This window comes from Salvelinus alpinus, chromosome 10, assembly GCF_045679555.1.
Source record: "Salvelinus alpinus chromosome 10, SLU_Salpinus.1, whole genome shotgun sequence".
Taxonomy (NCBI): domain Eukaryota; kingdom Metazoa; phylum Chordata; class Actinopteri; order Salmoniformes; family Salmonidae; genus Salvelinus; species Salvelinus alpinus.
In genome coordinates, this window is record NC_092095.1 from 23,786,972 (window position 1) to 23,810,281 (window position 23,310).

Below are 23,310 nucleotides of genomic sequence, written 5' to 3' on the forward strand. Positions count from 1 at the left end.
CCTCAGGGCCTCGACGGAAAAATGAATTCCCAAGTTTATCAAGACATTTTGCAGGAGAATGTAAGGCTATCTGTCCTCCAATTGAAGCTCAACAGAAGTTGGGTGATGCAACAGGACAACGACCCAAAACACAGAAGTAAATCAACAACAGAATGGCTTCAACAGAAGAAATATGCCTTCTGGAGTGGCCCAGTCAGAGTCCTAACCTCAACCCGATTGAGATGCTGTGGCATGACGTCAAGAGAGTGGTTCACAACAGACATCCCAAGAATATTGCTGAACTGAAACAGTTTTGTTAAGAAGAATGGTCCAAAATTTCTCCTGACCATTGTGCAAGTCTGATCCGCAACTACAGAAAACATTTAGTTGAGGTTATTGCTGCCAAAGTAGGGTCAACCAGTTATTAAAACCAAGGGTTCACAAACTTTTCCCACCCTGCACTGTGAATGTTTACACAGTGTGTTCAATAAAGACATGAAAAAGTATAATTGTTTGTGTGTTATTAGTTTAAGCAGACTGTGTTTGTCTATTGTTGTGACTTAGATCAGATCAAATTGTATGACTAATTATGCAGAAGTCCAGGTAATTCCAAAGGGTTCACATACTTTTTCTTGCCACTGTATATGCAAGAGGCCATATTTAGACACAGATTCACAATATGAATAAATGCTGATCACAACCAAGACGCGGTGTTGACTTAGCAAGAGGGAGGGGGAGCGGTAGAGAGAATGAGAAGGAAAGAGTGAGAGAGCTGCTGAGCTGTATTGGGTTGTGCTGCTGTACCTTGTCAGCTCCTGGAGTTGGGGTCACTGCTAGCTGGGGTTCTGGGGCTTTTCTCACCGCCTCAGCGAAGGACACACCTGATTCAGCAACAAGTCCTGGCAAACAAAAAGTGGATTCAGTTTACCAAAAAACATCAAATACCACCGTGTAAAAAGTTAGTCAAATGGCAACCAATCGTTGAAAAGGGGTACATCACAATACAATGTGTATCACCTAGGTAAAAACACCTATGGCAAAGAATTGCTGAAAATGGGTACATAATAGATACTGTATTTATCCGTTGGGTATTAAACATGTAATACTAATGTGGCAAAGAAGGGGGTCGAGTGATAAATGGCAGATATGTGAGAGCAGAACTAATAAACAGGCTCTGGCCTCTCACTAAAATGGCCACCCCGATCAGAACTACAGATCACAAAATGGCCGACTGCCAAAACTACAATTCCCAGAAGCAAGGGGAATGCTCAGAAGGTGGGGCCGACCCACAGATAAGGGGTCAAGACAAACCAGGAAGAGAGAGAGAGGAGGGGCTGGAAGGATCTGTGAACCATAGAGAAAGAGACGATATATATCATCTGGATTTACCGTGTATGAGCTAGACTGTTTGGACTTACCTGTTGGCGTTTGGACCTGGACCTACCGAGAACCCGATTTGTGTACCGAACTCTGCTATCCCTTAACCTCACCTGCGGCCTGCGTGGACCAGGACAGAGAAACAAACACACAGGTACTGTCCCGTTCGAAAGTCCTCTCATTCTTCGGGTGATTTTGGTGACAGTTTCCCGCTTAATTTGTGACAAATTCTCCTTATCTTGAAGAGGTTTGTCACACGTGGTGGAGAATGCGGGCATATGGACTAACCATACCGCTGGTTAGGTAGAGGAAAAAAAATGTTGAGTTAGCACTCCAAAGGGGAGTCAGGCTTTTTTTTGTGGCTTTGTTTGGTTAGGACAGATTGCTCGGGGAAATTGGTTAGGACAGATTGCTCGGGGAAAATGAGTATGGAGGGAGCCATACAGGTTACAAGCGGTGGCCGCCCAACAAGAGGCAACTAGAGCTCAACAAATAGCTCACCAGGATGCAATGCGAATGTATCAGGACACATTACAGGTCCAGCACCACACCAACCAGCTGCTCAGAGAGGAGCAAGAGAGAAACACCTGGGAGTTTAGAGAAGGCCAAAAGGGAATAGCGGACCAAATTGGGGCTCAGTTACCAGCTGCAAATACCCAAAGGCGGGACGGCCCAAAACCAGGATCCAACCCTGCAGCAAGCCAGAGCAGATGTGCAGGTCATAGATGGCACTCCCATAAATGATGGGACGATGCCTAATAGTTTTCCCCACTTCATCATGAAAAAGGGTTTGGTGTACAGAGTGTCAAAAATAGGGGTTGATGTGGTGGAACAGTTGTTGGTCCCAACCCGGTACCAGAGGACAGTACTGGATCTAGCTCATGGGCACATTCTGGGTGGATAACTTGGTATCGATAAAACCTGAGACCGGATTGTAAGGAGGTTTTACTGGCCAGGAATTCAGGCTGAAGTGGCTTGGCATTGTGGAGAGTGCCCGGAGTGCCAGTTACCAGCTCCCCGACCAGCTGTTAGAAGCCCGCTAGCGCCTTTCCCAATAATCGAAATGCCATTTGAGAGGATAGCAATGGATATAGTGGGCCCACTACCCAAATCCGCCAGAAGGCACCAATACATTCTGGTCATTCTAGATTATGCCACTCACTACCCAGAAGCCATTCCCCTTCGGACGATGGCTTCCAAAAATATTGCCATGGAATTAGTGCTCCTGTTCACCAGGGTAGGGGTTCCAAAGGAGATCCTTACTGACCAGGGAACCCACTTTATGTCCTGCCTTATGGCAGACCTTTGTAAATTGTGGCAGGTGAAACAGTTGAGGACACCGGTTTACCATCCTCAGACGGACAGGCTAGTTGAGAGATTCAACTGCACCCTGAAGTCAATGCTCAGGAAGGTAATCGATAAGGATGGGAAAAACTAGGATTGCATGTTGACGTATCTGATGTTTGCCATTAAGAGAGGTTCCCCAAGCCTTGCTGGGGTTTTCCCACTTTGAGCTGGTATATGGGAGGCACCCCCAGGGAATCTTAGACATCGCCCGGGAAACCTGGGAGCACCAATCCACCCCGTATACTAGTGTTATAGAGCATGTCACGGCAATGCAAGACCGGATAGCCACAGTCATGCCAATCGTCAGAGAGCACATGAGACAAGCACAAGAGACAAACTTGGTCGCAAATGGGTCTTCCAAATGGACAATGACCTCAAGCATACTTCCAAAGTTGTGGCAAAATGGACAACAAAGTCAAGGTATTGGAGTGGCCATACCAAAGCCCTGACCTCAATCCTATAGAAAATTTGTGGGCAGAACTGAAAAAGCGTGTGCGAGCAAGGAGGCCTACAAACCTGACTCAGTTACACCAGCTCTGTCAGGATGAATGGGCCAAAATTCACACAACTTTTTGTTGGAAGCTTGTGGAAGGCTGAAATGTTTGACCCAAGTTAAACAATTTAAAGGTAATGCTACCAAATACTAATTGAGTGTATGTAAACTTAAATGTATTTGGCTAAGGTGTATGTAAACTTCTGACTTCAACTGTATATACAGTGAATTATAAGTGAAATAATCTGCCTGTAAACAATTGTTGAAAAAATGACTTGTGTCATGCACAAAGTAGATGACCTAACTGACTTGCCAAAACTATAGTTTGTTAACAAGAAATTTGTGGAGTGGTTGAAAAACAAGTTTTAATGATTCCAACCATTATAGTGTATGTAAACTTCCGATTTCAACTGTATGTACAGTACCAGTCAAAGGTTTGGACACACCTACTCATTCAAGGGTTTTTCTTTATTTCTAAATGTTCTACATTGTAGAATAATAGTGAAGACATCAACTATGAAATAACACATATGGAATCATGTAGTAACCAAAAAAGTGTAAACAAATCAAAATATTTTATATTTGAGATTCTTAAAAGTAGCCACCCTTTTCCTTAACAGCTTTGCACACTCTTGGCATTCTCCCAACCAGCTTCATGAGGTAGTCACCTGGAATGCATTTCAATTAACAGGTGTCCCTTGTTAATTTGTGGAATGTCTTTCCTTAATACGTTTGAGCCAATCAGTTGTGTTGTGACAAAGTAGGGGTGGTATACAGAAGATAGCCCTATTTGGTAAAAGACCAAGTCCATATTATGGCAAGAACAGCTCAAAAAAGCAAAGAGAAATGACAGTCCATCATTACTTTAAGACATGAAGGTCAGTCAATCTGGAAAATGTCAAGAACTTTGAAAGTGCAGTCGCAAAAACCATCATGCGCTATGATGAGCCTGGCTCTCATGAGGACCGCCACAGGAAAGGAAGTCCCAGAGTTACCTCTACTGCAGAGGATAAGTTCATTAGAGTTACCAGCCTCCGAAATTGCAGCCCAAATAAATGTTCCACAGAGTTCAAGTAACAGACACATCTCAACATCAACTGTTCAGAGGAGACTGTGTGAATCAGGCCTTCATGGTCAAATTGCTGCAAAGAAACCACTACTAAAAGGACACCAATAAGAAGAAGAGACTTGTTTGGGCCAAGAAACAAACACGAGCATCAAAAAGAAAGGAGGACCAAGGCACTCTTCATATAATTAATTAAAATGCCTTTATTAGTATGGCATGTTCAATAGAAACAAAGTTGTTTAAAAACCGACGCGTTTCGGCTGCATGGCCTTCGTCAGGGAGTACAGAAAAAAGAGAATACAATGTCCTCTTTTGAAAGGCTTTTCCAATTAGCCCTAATTAGAAGAGGGAGTGGTTACCAAATTGGACACACCTAGTAAGCAATAATATACACATGAAAAGGTGAAATACTGTAGCTATGTTATCATGAGCATACAACTCCAAACTAGAAGCATCAGAACACCCAGAGAGGCAGTTCCAACCCTAACCATGACTGGGAGAAGTGTCCAGAACAAGAAAGCAATATATTCCACAGTACTCCAGACCACAGCAAAACATGAACAACAGTCCAAACAGTCCATGCTTCTAGTTTGGAGTTGTATGCTCATGATAACATAGCTACAGTATTTCACCTTTTCATGTGTATATTATTGCTTACTAGGTGTGTCCAATTTGGTAACCACTCCCTCTTCTAATTAGGGCTAATTGGAAAAGCCTTTCAAAAGAGGACATTGTATTCTCTTTTTTCTGTACTCCCTGACGAAGGCCATGCAGCCGAAACGCGTCGGTTTTTAAACAACTTTGTTTCTATTGAACATGCCATACTAATAAAGGCATTTTAATTAATTATATGAAGAGTGCCTTGGTCCTCCTTTCTTTTTGATGACCAATTTACACCTTTTACCAAAGAGCACCTTCTATCTACCAAAATATACTATAGTGTACCTTAGTAGCGCTTCCCTTCCTCCTCTTTCTACTAGCAAAACAAACACGAGCAATGGACATTAGACCATTTGAGATTTTTGGTTACAACCGCCATGTCTTTGTGACGCAGAGAAGATTTACGGAAGATCTCTGCATGTGTGGTTCCCACCGTGAAGCTTGTAGAAGGAGGTGTGATGGTGTGGGAGTGCTTTGCTGGTGACACTGTCTGTGATTTATTTAGAATTCAAAGCACACTTCACCAGCATGGCTACCACAGCATTCTGCAGTGATATGCCATCCCATCTGGTTTGCACTTAGTCCCACTATCATTTGTTTTTCAACAGGACAATGACCCAACACGCCCCCATGCTGTGTACGGGCTATTTGACCAAGAAAGAGAGTGATGGAGTGCTGCATCAAATTACCTGGCCTCAACAATCACCCGACCTCAACCCAATTGAGGTGGTTTTGGATGTGTTGGACCGCAGAGTGAAGGAAAAGCAGCCAACAAGTGCTCTGCGTATGTGGGAACTCTGTTTTGGTTACTACATGATTCCATATGTGTTATTTCATAGTTTTGATGTCTTCACTATTATTCTACAATGTAGAAAATAGTAAAAATAAAGTAAAACCCTTGAATGAGTAGGTGTGTCCAAGCTTTTGACTGGTACTGTATGTATGTATACATGTATGCATACATGTATGTATATTGTGTGTGCTTGTTTGTGTGTGTGTGTAATCGTATGTATGGAAACATTTATTCTAGGAGGTGGGATATATTGCATCCACATCCGAAAAATGAGAATTACATTTCAAGTGCCAAAGTAAAAACAGATAGTGTCACACCCGGATCAATTTCACCTGTCCTCGTTATTCTCTCCACCCCCTCCAGGTGTCGCTTGTTTTCCCCATTGTATTTATCCCTGTGTTTCCTTTCTCTCTGTGCCAGTTTGTCTTGTATGTTAGTCAAGTCATCCAGCGTGTTTTTCCCATACTCCTTTTGCTATTCTCTTTTTGATAGTCCTCCTGGTTTTGACCCCTGCCTGACTCTAGACTTCTTTCCCGCCTGCCTGATCATCCTGCCTGGCCTGACCTTGATTCTGCCTGCCCTTCGGTACCTTTTAAACTCTGAACTGGTTTTGACCCTTTTGCCTGTCCACAACAAGTCTCTTGCTAATCCCTATTGGATTAATAAATATTGTAAGACTCCAACCATCTGCATCTGGTTCTCGCCTTGTGTCATGATAGATAGCTTCGTATAAATGCTAAAACATCAATAGGGAATCATCAAGGAAAAGGTTAGGTCGCTTCAACCACATGTAATTTTATTAATATTTGTTGCCTATATTTAACGAGGCAAGTCAACTAAGAACAAATTCTTATTTACAATGATGGCCTACCAAGAGGCAAAAGGCCTCCTGCAGTGACAGGGGCTTTTTATTAAAAAAATAAATGTTAAACCAAAAACAGATCACGACACGAGACACACTACATAAAGAGAGACCTAAGACGACAACACAGCATGGTAGCAACACAACATGACAACAACACGGTAGTGACACTACATGTCAGCAGCACAATATGGTAGCAGCACAAACATTGTTAGGCACAGACAACAGCACAAAGGGCAAGAAGGTAGAGACAACAATACATCAGGCGAAGCAGCCACAACTGTCAGTAAGAGTGTCCATGATTGAGTCTTTGAATGTAGAGATGGAGATAAAACTGTCCAGTTTTAGTGCTTTGTGCAGCTCGTTCTAGTCGCTAGGAGCCGCGAACTGAAAAGAGAAGCGACCCAGGGATGTGTGTGCTTTGGGGACCTTTAACAGAATGTGACTGGCAGAACAGGTGTATGTAGAGGATGAGGGCTGCAATAGGTATCTCAGACAGGGAGGAGTGAGGCCTAAGAGGGTCTTATAAATAAACATCAACCAGTGGGTCTTGCGCCGAGTATACAGAGATGACCAGTTTACAGAGGAGTATAGAGTGCAGTGATGTGTCCTATAAGGAGCATTGGTGGCAAATCTAATGGCAGAATGGTAAAGAACATCTAGCTCTTCGAGAGCACCCTTACCTACCGATCTATGAATTACGTCTCCTTAATCTAGCATGGGTAGGATGGTCATCTGAATCAGGGTTTGTTTGGCAGCTGGGGTGAAAGAGAAGAGATTATGTTGGAGGAAACCAAGTCTAGATTTAACTTTAGCCTGCAGCTTGGATATGTGCTGAGAGAAATACAGTGTACTAGTTATACTCCCAAGTACTCGTATAAGGTGACTGACTACCTCAAGCTCTAAACCCTCAGAGGTAGTAATCACAACGGTGGGGAGAGGGGGGCATTCTTCTTACCGAACCACATGACCTTTATTTTGTAGGGCAGAGAAAGATTGTTGGACACTAAGAAAGCTTTGTTGTACAGAGTTTAACACAAGCTTGTAATATGATTGCAAGCTCAGTGTTTCTGAAGAACACTGTGTGAAGAGAAGCTGTATAGTGTTTAAGCTCAGTGTTTCTGAAGAACATTGTGAAGAGAAGCTGTAAAGTGTTTCTGAAGGACACTGAAGAGAAGCTGTAAAGTGTTTAAGCTCAGTGTTTCTGAAGGACACTGAAGAGAAGCTGTAAAGTGTTTAAGCTCAGTGTTTCTGAAGGACGCTGTATGAAGAAGCGTTAGTGTTTTTTGTTTGTTGTTTTTTAACCTTTATTTAACTAGGCAAGTCAGTTAAGAACAAATTCTTATTTACAATGACGGTCTACCCCGGCCAAACCCTAACCCGGACGACGCTGGGCCAATTGTGCGCTGCCCTTTGGGATTCCCAATCACGGACGATTGTGATACAGCATGGAATCGAACCAGGGTCTGTAGTGATGCCTCTAGCACTAAGATGCAGTGCCTTAGACCGCTGCGCCACTCGGGAGCCCAAGCTCAGTGTTTAAGCTCAGTGTTTCTGAAGGATACTGTTTGAAGAGAAGCTGTATAGTTAGTGTTTAAGTTCAGTGTTTCTGAAGGACACTGTGAAGAGAAGAAGCTCTATAGTTAGTGTTTAAGTTCAGTGAAGGTGTAAGGAAGAAAGGCTTCGGGTCTAAATTGGTCACGATGTCAGCGGTCGCTTGCGTAAGACATTACGGCACCGCTGACCTTTTCTGCAGCAGTCGAATAGCTTGTCTCTACGATATCTGTTGACTCTGAATGCTCTTGACATTTGACGCCAGGTTATTGGGTGCAGGGATATTGTTTTAACGTATCGGGGTCTAGGCTCTGTAGAACAATGCCACAATCACTGTGGCTTTCCAGACTCAATTTATTTTCGCTTCCATCATTGAAACTGACATTTTCAGCTCAGATCTGACAACGCAATCTCCAAATAATATGTCACTTATGAAAGTAAAAACACCAAATACGTAAGTCAAATATGTTGACGTTTGTAGTTAAGTAAGGAAGGCAAGATGGAAGTATTGCTGTGGTGTATTTTATGGGACATTGTATGCATCATACATATATAGCAATATTCTACATCAGTTAGTTTACATGATTCAACATGGATGGCTAAGTGGGTCAATGAAAATTGGGGAGAATGCTTCGTTAAGTCAATATTTATGTTGCAAGTCACATGACATTTATGCAAGAATTATGAAGGCCTGCTGTGCTTAAGTGCTACTTATCCAAGCCCCAGACCCAGTTCACTCATAGGCTGGTAATCAAAAATCCATGTATTTACTTAGCTGTACCTAGTGAGCCATGGCTGAGAAACTGTGGCACGACATCCAACATTTGACTCAAGCTAAAACACGGCATAGAACAATTCCTTTCCCCGCTCGATAGGCTTCATTTGTGTGAGTTTGTGTGTGTGCGCACGCATGCACTCGCATGTGTTTCTGCCAAAAAAGACAGAGTGCTTCATTTCAACCGTCCCGAAGACGAGGAGGCAATTGGTCTTGGCAGACTTATTGAATGAAGTCAGGTTCCATCCGGGCTACATTTTAGAGACGTATTTATTGGTTTGTTTCTAAGCCTCAGTCCCTGGCGAAGAATCTAAAATGAGGCCAAAAAGCCCGGGCCTGTCAACAACATACAGGAACTGTCTCCCCTGTCACCCTAAAACATGACAGAAATACTAATATTAATGAGATCACTCAGCATAGAAATTACACTGGAGAAGCACATTACCCCCCCCCCAACCTGCTCGACCCAACCCTTCTCCCCCAGATTCAACCCCCCCACCCCCGCCCTGCTTCCCGCCTCTGGAATATAATAAACAATGACAAGCGATTCAAACTGAGCGCTGCATGTAATGAAAATGGACTTCGGTTGTCGTCGTAGGACCTAGAACAGGGTCTCTTTCTCTGTTCCCCCCCAGACCATGTATTGCGTCGCGCAGGGCCTGGTGTTTCCGAAGTGGGGGAGGGGAGGAGACACTTCATTCTTTATTGTTTAATTAACAGTGTAAAGAGATGAGCTCTCGTCAACATCATCTCCGCAGGCATTCTTTTTTTATGAGCAACTTATGACAAGATCTAATGATTAGACTGGTGGTGAAGCAAAAGGCCTGATTAATCAAACACATGCCGTACATCTCTCAGGCTTTGTTATACTGTTTTGTCTCTCTGCCTCTAAGCTACTCATAAGTCATATCTTCCTCCCTCATTCATAATCTTTATATAGAGTATCGCTAATGAGGAGATTCAAGCCTTCAGTGCTGAATTGTTTCGTGTTTTGGCCATTGTAACACGAGCTAGATCTTTGAGCAGTGTTGTAATTGCCTCACACTGTGGATTGGTACATTGAAACCACACCTGGGTTCAGATGGTATTCACTTTCTTTTGTACTTTAGCTGCGCTTGATTAAGCTTGCCTGGCATGACCGATCCAATGGAATCATCTTAAAAGTGCAAACCCTGCCCATCCGACACTAGGCAGACTCAATCAAAGACTCAATCAAAAACTCAAAGTAGAAAGAGGAGGAAGGGAAGCGCTTACTAAGGTACACAATAGTACATTTTGGTAGACAGAAGGTGCTCTTTGGTAGAAGGGGTGAATTGGTCATCAAAAAGAAAGGAGGACCAAGGCACTCTTCATATAATTAATTAAAATGCCTTTATTAGTATGGCATGTTCAACAGAAACAAAGTTTTTAAAAATCCGACGCGTTTCGGCTGCATGGCCTTCGTCAGGGAGTACAAAAAAAGAATACAATGTCCTCTTTTGAACAAAAAACTCAAAGTATTGGAAAAAACGAATAATAATACAACCCATCCAAGTCTGGTTGAAACATTATTAAATCGTCAATTATACTTAATGAAAACCTATGTGAATGCATGATTATACATGAACGTTCTGAGAAAAACACACTCACACAATGGAAGGGAAAACAACCAAGCGGATGCATTCCACTTGCGAGTTTTGACTTCCATTAAAAGGTATTCGAGGCGCATAAGCAGTGTTTATGGAAACCGGGAAAACATTGGTGAAAGGTGAGACCGCAAAACAAGTATGCATAATAAATAACAATTAAAGCCTAATTTAAGAGTGCTAATCTCTAAAAAAACATCAATTCAATACCATTTATTAAATGCTAAGACATTAAATTCCTCTTGCTGACAGTTAAATGCTGTGACCAACTGACAAAGGATTACTAAGTGTTGACTGTCCTTTCTCTTTCCTGCTGTACGTCAGATGATTCAGACTTGTTGTCTTTAATCTACGTTGAGTATTTGATTGAGCCTGCCTGGAGTGCCAGATGGGCGGGGTTTGAACTTTTGGGAATATTCCATTGGGTCCATTTCCTCAGGTGAGCTCAATCAAGCGCAGCTAGTATATTTGAAACAACAAATATTATTTGAACCCAGGTCTGCTACTGTACATACATTCGATTTTGGGGGAGGAAATACCATTTCATCTTTATGATAATGGGGCTTTGAGAGCCAATCGATCTCATTGATCAAACTTCCAGATTACAAAATTCATGCCCAAAAATCCCCATGAATCAGACTAATCAATTGATTATTATGACAAAACATGTCAGCTGCACAAACAGAATATCAATCCAAATATTCAATGAAATGCACACATTTGTCTTACTGTTTGAATGCAGCTTCTCTGATATAGCCCTGCCTAGTGTTTGAAATGCCAAAAATGTTTATTTTACACTTAGAAGCAAAGACTTCTTCAGATTATTTGATGCTGCAAAAAAATCTGCTCTTAGAATTATCAACCGCTTGATCTTTTCTGTCTGCCGGTTCCATGCTGGCTTGAGCCTTTGAAGTGTCAAAGTTCAAGAGAATTCACTGAGGAAAATGTTTTAATTTGTCTTAATTTAGTACACTTCCAGATGAACATGTGAGTGAATTACTGGACATCCTTTTAATGGCGAAACCAGCATAAACATATCCAACATGGGTGTCCTCTAAACTCCATCAGATGGAAGAATCGGCTGAACACAAAAGAATGCTAATATACCAAAGGAACAAAGTAGGCAGGAAATTATATTGAATAACAGCATGAGTCACTCTGTACATGTATCTCCATAAGGGTTCATATAGCAGCGTTCTTCAACTCCGGTCCTGGAGAGCTACTGCAAGCGCAGTCTTTTGTTCTAGCCCTGCAGTAACACCAGCTGAATCCGCTATTATGGTTCAGACCAAAGACCAAGATTAGTTGATGATTTAAAGCAGGGGTATTGGTGCTGGGCTGGAACAAAAACCTGCACACCCAGTATTGCAGCTCTCCGGGGCCAGCGTTGGAGAAACTTTGTTGTCTACGTCAGTCTTACTCACCCTGCAGGGCCCTGTAGCCACAGCCTAGACAGGCAGAGTTGGCCACGTCAATGGTGTACACGGGAGCATCGAACACGTCAGATAGCACCTGAGTATGGAGAGAAGAAGAATGGGACCGCATGTTATTGGAAATGTTACTGTCTGCAAATGTTGCATTGTATGAGTCACTGTCCGTAATATAGAAAGCAATGTCTAATGACACATACCTGAACTGATTTCTATGAAGAAAATACTGTTGATTGTATCTGTATTTACACAGGTTAGTGGTGGCTTAAATAAGATTTCTAAACACTGCAGAGAGGATAGAAGGCTATTATTTTCATCCATTTCACTTGAACAAGAAACAAAACAAAGGAACAAAAGAGCATACAGTTTCCTCATGGTTATTGTTTCCTGTTTTGAGTCCGATTGATTCCATTTCCACTCACTTAGAGTGTAAAACATACACAATTTTGCAGTGCTCTAATTTCATTACCTTGCCTCTCATCAGGGAATAACCTTGTTAAGGCGTGAAGCGATACAACATTATGTTTTGTAATAAAAAAATAATTAGACGGCAAACAAAACATCTGTAGCGTCAACATATTTCTAACATGTAACAACATCATCAACGAGAGAATGTGAATAGATAACAAATGTCTGTTCCACAGGGGCTTGGCATGGCAACGCATTCTAATGGCTCCATTTCCAATACTGCATCATGTCAATATCATTCAAACTGAGCATGCCGCCCACAACACCCACACAAATATAGTGAAGGGACTGTAGCCAAGTGTCTTGCTTGAGGGGGAGCACACTGTAAATGCATGGGGCGTGCTGGGCTGAGCACAACAAAGGGGCCATGAGAGCACACACACAGGGCCTAATGTATGGAGAGAGAGGTCAGCCGGGGTCGGCGTACATTTATAGCGAATCACAAGGCCTCAAACACAGCTGTGTGGCCCTGCAGGAGACATGGCAGTCAGATGGCATTAGCTTCACGCCGCGACCTGAGGACAGCACACATACTGTAATCAGCTACTGTGTGTGTGTGTGTGTGTGTGTGTGTGTGTGTGTGTGTGTGTGCGCGTTTTGATCCAAACCACACAGTAGCGACTTTGAAAAACAGGGGTTATAAATAAACCATTTGTAGGGGATAGAAAAAGCCAAAAAGAGAGTTTATAAAAACATGAGACGGTTATCAACACCACCAACCTGCAGAATGTCCTTGTTAGAAGAAGCCCCTCCGGTGGCCAGCACTCGAGTTCCTGGAACTGAAGAGAGAATTGTGACATCAGTGACACCGCTGATGAGACATTTATGACAGAAGTTTTGCTACTGCAGCAGTGAGTAATCGTTGACGTTTGACTGCATGTTGAGTTTAGAGGCAGAGAGAGAGGGAATGCGAGAGAAAGAGAGTTTATGAACATAAGCACTTGAAATACTACTGTCATGCATTTTTGTACTTTCTTATGCGACTTGAAATTGGCCTCTTTAAAGAGCTCTTCACAAGTGTCAAGAGAGAACTGAGAATACCGAAAAATATGAAACAATGTCCGCAACTGATATGCTCCCAACAGTGATTTATTTGTGAGATCAGAACATGGACAACATGGAGATTATAATGGGCCAATGGACCCTTCTTAGCCCCGACCCAGAATTTTGGCCAACCAATCGTAGAGCTCCAATGGATAGCAACTGTTGTCAAGTCCGACACCTCAGACAAGTTCAAGCTCATGTTTGAAACACATGAAAGCAGTGAGGAAAACTAATTTTCTTAATTATAATTATTTATTTTTTAATGGCTAAATAATTGAACAGTGCATCAGGAGTACTTGCTACTGTGATTCCTAAAATGCAGAGCCTGTTGGGAGTATTTTCGAATCTGAAATTATACATTTGTTACATGGTTTGCTAGCTCAGACATTATCATTGACCATCAAACGCTGCTAAAGCTAGCTAGCCACTTAATATACGTTAGCTAGCTAAGTTAGCCAAGTTATTAATACAACTCCCATCTGCTGTCGTCATCCGAAAAGGATTTGAGAGCACTAGTTTACTCCGAAAGTGGTTGTAGCTAGCTTTGACTACATGTTGACACTGGTTAGCCACACTACAAACATAATTTTAGCAGGTTCCCGTGAAGCAAATCCAATGACAGTCCACCACAACATATCCAAGAGTTTCCTGATTTAGCTAGGGGTTGTCTGTGTTTAATTGTGTATTGTAACGACCCTGGGTTTATAAGCGCGGAAATCGACTCTGCCGCACGAGCATGCTTTTGCGGCACAGTCGATAGCGCTGGACTTCGGGCTAGAAGGTCGAGGGTTCGAGACCTGCTCCCTGCTTGTTTCATTACAGTATTAAAAACAGTTTGAGATCATTGTGAGTGGATTTTGCCAGTGGTTAGAAGGGTGACTTGTTCTCCTAGGTTGCAATAGTAACCAAGGGGTGCTTAGCAAAGGGTCAATTGGAAGATGAGTATGATACTTTTAAGGAGATGAGAAACTACGTTGCCCCTCTATCGTCAATGGGCTGCGTGGTGCATTCTGGGTACACTCCGACAGGAGATCTCTCCAAGGAGTTAATTGGGAGCTAGCACAAAAACACAACATGAGAACGAATTACGTGAACAAGAAGCTCAACCTTACATTAAGTAAAATAGCAGGTTTACTTGTAAGGATTACTTACTGCTGCGTAAGTACTCCTAACCTGCTACAAAAAAGTTACTTCAGCATTGCACCGTGAAAAGAGGAATTCCCTTCTTGACTCATAACCTGAATTTTAGAAAGTATTGCGTGACGATTAGCTTAGCAACCGCAGCATGACAACGTGATTTGTGGAAACTGCTGGGCAGAGCGTTATACGTTTCTCCATACATTTCCCGCTGAGATTCTTATCTCCTCCGTTTCTAATATCTTTGCAGGAAGGTTCCATAGCCGGGTTGGTTGTTTAGCGGCAAAACAGAAGGGGTTGGCTTAGATTGTTGACAACATGTAAAGTATATTTCGTCTCCAAATGTTTATTGAAAACATAACTGTGCACAATGAGCAATTGTTGTCTCTCAAATACATTGTTATGTTGCTGGTATCAAGAACTAGCTGAAACGAGCCACCTAAGATTCCCCACATTGCAGCTTTTTGTCATTGTTGTGTGTTATCTGACCGTTCAGAATCATAACATCACACGGCTTTCAGCCCCAACGATGCGCGTTGTCAGCCAACCCATCTATAGGATCTGTATAGTTGACCCAGAGCCTCAAATAGACATTTCATCAATTGTTCCAGTCTATTGTTCCAGATTCTAGAGTATTTCACTCGTGCATTGTGATCTTCTAATCTATACTAAATGAAAGAGAGAGTGCTAATTCAATACCAGTTCCAGCAAGATTCATCACAACAGGGTAGAAGGGTAGGTTCATTGCAATTGGAGTGACAGTCTACAGACCTCCAGAAACTGAGTAAGAGATCCTTACTGGAGCATACTCCTCTGTCCAACAACACATAAAGACTTACTGGAGCATACTCCTCTGTCCCACAACACATAAAGACTTACTGGAGCATACTCCTCTGTCCCACAACATATAAAGACTTACTGGAGCATACTCCTCTGTCCAGCAACACATAAAGACTTACTGGAGCATACTCCTCTGTCCCACAACACATAAAGACTTACTGGAGCATACTCCTCTGTCCCACAACACATAAAGACTTACTGGAGCATACTCCTCTGTCCCACAACATATAAAGACTTACTGGAGCATACTCCTCTGTCCAGCAACATATAAAGACTTACTGGAGCATACTCCTCTGTCCAACAACACAAAGACTTACTGGAGCATACTCCTCTGTCCCACAACACATAAAGACTTACTGGAGCATACTCCTCTGTCTAACAACATATAAAGACTTACTGGAGCATACTCCTCTGTCCAACAACATATAAAGACTTACTGGAGCATACTCCTCTGTCCAACAACATATAAAGACTTACTGGAGCATACTCCTCTGTCCAGCAACATATAAAGACTTACTGGAGCATATTCCTTGTCCAACAACATATAAAGACTTACTGGAGCATATTCCTTGTCCAACAACATATAAAGACTTACTGGAGCATACTCCTCTGTCCAACAACATATAAAGACTTACTGGAGTATACTCCTCTGTCCAACACATAAAGACTTACTGGAGCATACTCCTCTGTCCAACACATAAAGACTTACTGGAGCATACTCCTCTGTCCAGCAACATATAAAGACTTACTGGAGCATACTCTTTGTCCAACAACATATAAAGACTTACTGGAGCATACTCCTCTGTCCAGCAACATATAAAGACTTACTGGAGCATACTCCTCTGTCCAGCAACATATAAAGACTTACTGGAGCATACTCCTCTGTCCAGCAACATATAAAGACTTACTGGAGCATACTCCTTGTCCAACAACACATAAAGACTTACTGGAGCATACTCCTTTGTCCAACAACACATAAAGACTTACTGGAGCATACTCCTCTGTCCAACACATGAAGACTTACTGGAGCATACTCCTTTGTCCAACACATGAAGACTTACTGGAGCATACTCCTCTGTCCAACACATGAAGACTTATTTATACAGTAGCCTGTACTGCATGCCATCTTTCCCATCGTGGGTGTCGAAACTCATGCAAATACGCAATACATGACTACAATATATATATATATTTCCATAAGGCTCCACATGAAACGTGTTAACAGCGTGAAATTGAAATTTGTTCAGCAATCTTTGTTTCAGGTGGTTTTACTGGAGCATTATTATAATATATACTGTGGTGAGACGGAATTGGCTCTCCCGTGTACACTATTAAAAACAGTCACGCCGGCCGATGTTAGCCTTGGGGTGTCAATCTGAATGAAATGGATCCCCAGTATGCCTTCCCCAATTGATTTGTTGCTTTGTTTTGCCTCCCTCAATGACGAGACGTACTGAAGGTCGGATCTGTAGAAAATAAAGCAACTCAAAGTATGGAGAGAGGGGGAGAAGGAAAATAGGCTAAGCGCCAAAAAGCGTCTAAAATGACAGTAGCAACAGGGGTTTTGATGTAGGGATTTCCCCCCACTACATAAGAGAGAAAGCCTGGTTAAACCATACGGAATCCTGGGCAAAATCTGTTTTGATGTCAGGCTATAACGAAGATACATTTGCGTTTTTCTTCATGCGCATTTCTTATCTATGACAAGGGGTTGCTAGAAGCACCGTAACACTATGAGGAAAAGTGTAGTCTAAAATCTATAATGACATTTTCTACAATCATTCCTCACCAATGTCTTGGAACACCTGGGGCGTCATTGGATAGAACATGTTGAATAGTGCATCTCTCAGTCAGGTAAAGTACAGCATAAACCAGAAAACACCCATGTCCTGTCAGTGAGGTATTGGCACATCCATTTCCTTAGCATGTTACACTCTGCATCACTGCACCGGTCTTCTCACAGATCAATACACTGTTGCATAAACAGACACACACAGACACACACAGTCTCTCTTTCCCTCTCTCTCACACACACACACGACCTTGGCCCTTGTCATAGAGTGGGCGTTACTAAGTCTGGCATTTGCAGGGCACTGGGTTCCCCCACCTATATGCCTGCTGCTATCCTGCCTGTACGGTGACTGTATGTAAATAACACCCGCTCCACTCCTCTCTGCTCACCACATAGGGATCTGATTAAGATCTACCTGTATAGATCTGCATTCATCAAATATTCATGAAGGCCGCTTGCATTCCTTGTGCATGGACACTATATATACAAACGTATGTGGACACCTCTTCAAATTAGTGGATTCGGCTAATTCAGCCACACCCATTGTTGAAAGGTGTATAAACTCAAGCACACAGCCATGCAATCTCCATAGGAAAATATTGGCAGTAGAATGGCCTTATTGACGAGCTCAGTGACTTTCAACGTGGCACCGTCATAGGATGCCACCTTTCCAACAAGTCAGTTTGTCAAATTTCTGCCCTGCTAGAGCTGCCCCGGTCAACTGTAAGTGCTGTTATTGTGAAGTGGAAATGTATAGGAGCAACAGTGGCTCAGCCGCGAAGTGGTAGGCCACACAAGCTCACAGAACGGGACCACCGGGTGCTATAGCGCGTAAAAAGCGCATCTGTCCTAGGTTCCAACACTCACTACCGAGTTCCAAACTGACTCTGTAAGCAACTTCAGCACATGAACTGTTCGTCAGGAGCTTCATGAAATGGGTTTTGATGGCGAATCAGTCCCAAGCAAGCCTAAGATCACCATGCACAATGCCAAGCGTCGGCTGGCTTGGTGTAAAGCTCGCCACCATTGGACTCTGGAGCAGTGTAAACGCGTGATGAATTACGCTTCACTATCTGGCAGTCCGATGGACGAATCTGGGTTTGGCGGATGCCAGGAAAACACTACCTGCCCGAATGCATAGTGCCAACTGTCAAGTTTGATGGAGGAGGATTAATGGTCTGGGGCTGTTTTCCATGGATCTGGCTAGGCCCCTTAGCTCCAGTGAAGTGAAATCTTAACGCTACAGCATGCAATGGCATTCTAGATGATTCTGTGCTTCCAACTTTGTGGCAACAGTTTGAGGAAGGACCTTTCCTGTTCCAGCATGACAATGCCCCCGTGCATAAATCGAGGTCCAGAAATGGTTTGTCGAGATCGGTGTGGAAGATCTTGACTGGCCTGCCCAGAGCTCAGACCTCAACCCCATTGAACGCCTTTGGGATGAATTGGAACGCCCGACTGCGAGCCAGGCCTAATCGCCCAACATCAGTGCCCGACCTCACTAATGTTCTTATGGCTGAATGGAAACAAGTCCACGCAGCAATGTTCCAACATCTAGTGGAAAGCCTTCACAGAAGAGTGGCGGCTGTTATAACAGCAAAGGGGGGGTACTCCATATTAATGCCCATGATTTTGAAATGAGATGTTCGACTAACAGGTTTTTTAATTGTTTTAATTAACCTTTATTTAACTAGGCAAGTCAGTTAAGAACAAATTCTTATTTACAATGACGGCCTACCAAAAGGCAAAAGGCCTCCTGCGGGGATGGGAATAAAAATAAATATAGGACAAAACACACACCATGACAAGAGAGACAACACAGTAACACATGACAACACAGGATGGTAGCAGCACAAAACATAGTACAAACATTATTGGGCACAGACAACAGCACAAAGGGCAAGAAGGTAGAGACAACAATACATCACGCAAAGCAGCCACAACTGTCAGTATGAGTGTCCATGATTGAGTCTTTGAATGAAGAGATTGAGATAAAACTATCCAGTTTGAGTGTTTGTTGCAGCTCGTTCCAGTCGCTAGCTGCAGCGAACTGAAAAGAGGAGTGACCCAGGGAGGTGTGTGCTTTGGGGACCTTTAACAGAATGTGACTGGCAGAATGGGTGTTGTATGTGGAGGATGAGGGCTGCAGTAGATATCTCAGATAGGGAGGAGTGAGGCCTAAGAGGGTTTTATAAATAAGCATCAACCAGTGGGTCTTGCGACAGGTATACAGAGATGACCAGTTTACAGAGGAGTATAGAGTGCAGTGATGTGTCCTATAAGGAGCATTGGTGGCAAATCTGATGGCTGAATGGTAAAGAACATCTAGCTGCTCGAGAGCACCCTTACCTACCGATCTATGAATTATGTCTCCATAATCTAGCATGGGTAGGATGGTCATCTGAATCAGGGTTAGTTTGGCAGCTGGGGGGAAAGCGGAGCGATTATGACAGAGGAAACCAAGTCTAGATTTAACTTAGCTTTGATATGTGCTGAGAGAAGGACAGTGTACCGTCTAGCCATGCTCCCAAGTACTTGTATGAGGTGACTACCTCAAGCTCTAAACCCTCAGATGTAGTAATCACACCTGTGGGGAAAGGGGTATTCTTCCTACCAAACCACATGACCTTTGTTTTGGAGGTGTTCAGAACAAGGTTAAGGGTAGGGAAAGCTTGTTGGACACTAAGAAAGCTTTGTTGTAGAGCATTTAACACAAAATCCGGGGAGGGGCCAGCTAAGTATAAGACTGTATCATCTGTATATAAATGGATGAGAGAGCTTCCTACTGCCTGAGCTCTGTTTGTTTATATAAATTGAGAAGAGCGTGGGGCCTAGGATTGAGCATTGGGGTACTCCCTTGGTGAGAGGCAGTGGCTGAGACAGCAGATTTTCTGACTTTTTACACTGCACTTTTTGAGAGAGGTAGTAAACCAGGCAAAAGACCCCTCAGAGACACCAATACTCCACAATAATGGAATGGTCTAACGTATGAAAAGCTTTGGCCAAGTCAATAAAAATAGCAGCACAATATTGCTTAGAATCAAGGGCAATGGTGACAACATTGAGGACCTTTAAGGTTGCAGTGACACATCCATAACCTGAGCGGAAACCAGATTGCATACCAGAGAGAATACTATAGACATCAAGAAAGACAGTCAGTTGATTATTGACAAGTTTTCCAGCACTTTTGATAAACAGGGCAAAATAGAAATAGGCCTATAATAGTTAGGATCAGCTTGATCTCCCCATTTAAATAAAGGACGAACCGTGGCTGCCTTCCAAGAAATGGGAACCTCCCCAGAAAGGAGAGACAGGTTAAAAAGGTCAGAGATATGCTTGGCGATGATAGGGGCAGCAACCTTAAAGAAGAAAGGGTCTAAACCATCTGACCCAGATGTATTTTGGGGGTCAAGTTTAAGGAGCCCCTTATCACCTCGGACTCAGTGACTGCCTGCAGGGAGAAACTTTGTAGCGGGGCAGGGGGAAAAGAGGGAGAAGCATCAGGGATAGTCGCATTAGAAGGGGTGGGAGATGAGTAAATGTTGGACGGGCAAGGAGGCATGGCTGAGTCAAATAGGAATCCTGACTTAATGAAGTGGTGATTAAAGAGCTCAGCCATGTGCTTCTTGTCAGTAACAACCACATCATTAACTTTAAGGGACATGGGCAGCTGTGAGGAGGAGGGTTTATTCTCCAGGCCTTTAACCGTTTTCCAGAACCTCTGCTCCTTAAAGTAACTAACTTTTGGCCTTCCGGATAGCCGGAGTGCACTTATTTCTCATTTGCCTGAACAAGAGCCAGTCAGCCTGAGTATGCGTGTGCCGAACCTTTCACCAAATGCAATTCTTGAGGTGTCCACATACTTTTGGTCATGTCATGTAGTGTATATCTATCTATCTATCTTAAAGGCACATGCATCCTCAATTGCATACGTATGCGCGCATGTGTGCCCACGCACTGACGCACACAGACCCACAAGCACACACACACACACACACAAGCATGCACTCTAAGACTAAAGACTCAACCCAGAGTAAAACGTTCTGTGGGGAAAAAAACGGCAAATATAATTTCCAAATAGAGGTGCTAGATCGAACAATCACTTGAGTTGCATGAGAATTGTACATCTGTCAGTAAGTACAGTGCAGCGCTGTAACACTACAACAGTAGCCTACATGGCGTTACAGATGATGACAGAATCCGTGTTTGTCTTGAAAGAAAGGCTCCGGTGTATAAAAATAATAGCCACTATTCTTCATAAAATGAAGCTATATGCTGTCAAAGCACTACACTACACATCGTAACTTGTATAGCTATTCCTGATGGAGGACATCATCTTAAAGGAATGTGCCACAACAAAACATGAAGGCTATAACTGAATACCTTAAAAACACATCGTTCCTTCCTCCTTTCCTTGAAGTTATCACTGACTTACTGTAACACAAATAGATAGGCGTAAACAACAGTGCTCGGCTATGAAAAGCAAACTAGACATTTACTCCTGATGTACTGACCTGCTGCACCCTCTACAACCACTGTGATTATTATTTGACCCTGCTGGTCATCTATGAATGTTTGAACATCTTGAAGAACGATCTGGCCTTAATGGCCATGTATTCTTATAATCTCCACCCGGCACAGCCAGAAGAAGACTGGCCACCCCTCCAGAGCCTGGTTCCTCTCTAGGTTTCTTCCTAGGTTTGTGCCTCTCTAGGGAGTTTTTCCTAGCCATTGTGCTTCTACATCTGCATTGCTTGCTGTTTGGGGTTTATGGCTGGTTCTGTATAAGCACTTTGTGACATCTGCTGATGTAAAAAGGGCTTTATAAATACATTTCATTGATTGATTGAGTTTTATCACATAGCTTTCACCAATCCAGCAATGCTAGATCAGGGATTTCTTCAAGGAAGGAAGGATGCATGTTGATAATATCCATCCACTCTATCGATGTTTCCTCAGTGGCTTGTCCTCTTTTAAGTAGCCAATGCCTTCCTCCCATTGGCTGGAACGTATCAAAGACAAGAAGCAGGGGGAGAAGAAAAGAGGGGGATACATGGTAGGAACAGGATGGCTGGATCGAAGGAGGAAGTAAATAATTCAAGGAGAACACCATGTCTGGCTGGATAATCAATGTTCCTTAGCGGTCAGGGGGATTCATTTATAAAGGCCCTTAAAGAGACTGTATGAAGAAGATATGCCCTAGGCATAATTGATTAGATTTGATTGACATCATCATCACCATTCATATCTAATATTATCATTACCACTATTATCATTACCACTGTCATCAAAAGCAGCAGCACCACCGCCACCATTATCATCACTGCCACCATTATCATCACTACCACCATTATAATCACTGCCACCACCACCATTATCATCATCACTGCCACCACCACCATTGTCATCACTACCATTATCATCACTACCCCTGTCATCATCTTCACAATCATTTGCTTTACTTCCCTGTCATCATCTTCACAATCATTTGCTTTACTTGAGGTCAGAAGTGACATTTAAGTCAGTCCTCTCCTCTCCTTTTTCTGTGATTAATCCATATCCTTTAGAGAGAAAACTGGTCAGTGCTGAGCTGGACATAAATCTACAAGCTTACAAGATGACTAGCGGTCGGGGTGAAGTAGTCACTCGATTTAAAGAACAGATTCAAGAAGGGAGAGAGAGAGAGAAGATGGAGGGACATGAGAGGAAGGGGAGAAAGAGAGGAAGGGAAGGGACATGACAGGAGGAGAGAGAGAGAGAAGAGAGGAAGGGACATGAGGAGAGGAAGAGACATGAGGAGGAGAGAGAAGAGAAGAAGAGACATGATGAGGAGAGAGAAGAGAAGAGACATTGAGGAGGAGCGAGAGAAGAGGAAGGGACATGAGAGGGAGAGAGAGAGAAGAGAGAAGGGACATGAGAGGGAGAGAGAGAGAAGAGAGGAAGGGACATGAGAGGGAGAGAGAGAGGAAGGGACATGAGAGGGAGAGAGAGAGGAAGGGACATGAGAGGAGGAGAGAGAGAGAAGAGAGGAATGGACATGAGAGAGAGAGGAAGGGACATGAGAGGAG

At 43.1% G+C, this 23,310-nt stretch overlaps 1 protein-coding gene across 2 annotated transcripts in view; it reads right to left on the minus strand.

Moving 5' to 3' along the window:
• The window catches only part of xylb (xylulokinase homolog (H. influenzae)), a 62,415-nt gene that overhangs the window by 19,260 nt on the left and 19,845 nt on the right, over positions 1 to 23,310 (minus strand). For both annotated transcript variants that reach the window (XM_071328509.1, XM_071328510.1), the window contains 3 exons: positions 13,150 to 13,208; positions 11,956 to 12,043; positions 784 to 878 (listed from right to left, as the gene is read on the minus strand). In XM_071328509.1, coding sequence (XP_071184610.1) covers positions 784 to 878; positions 11,956 to 12,043; positions 13,150 to 13,208 — 242 coding nt within the window. The remainder of the gene's footprint in view (positions 1 to 783; positions 879 to 11,955; positions 12,044 to 13,149; positions 13,209 to 23,310) is intronic.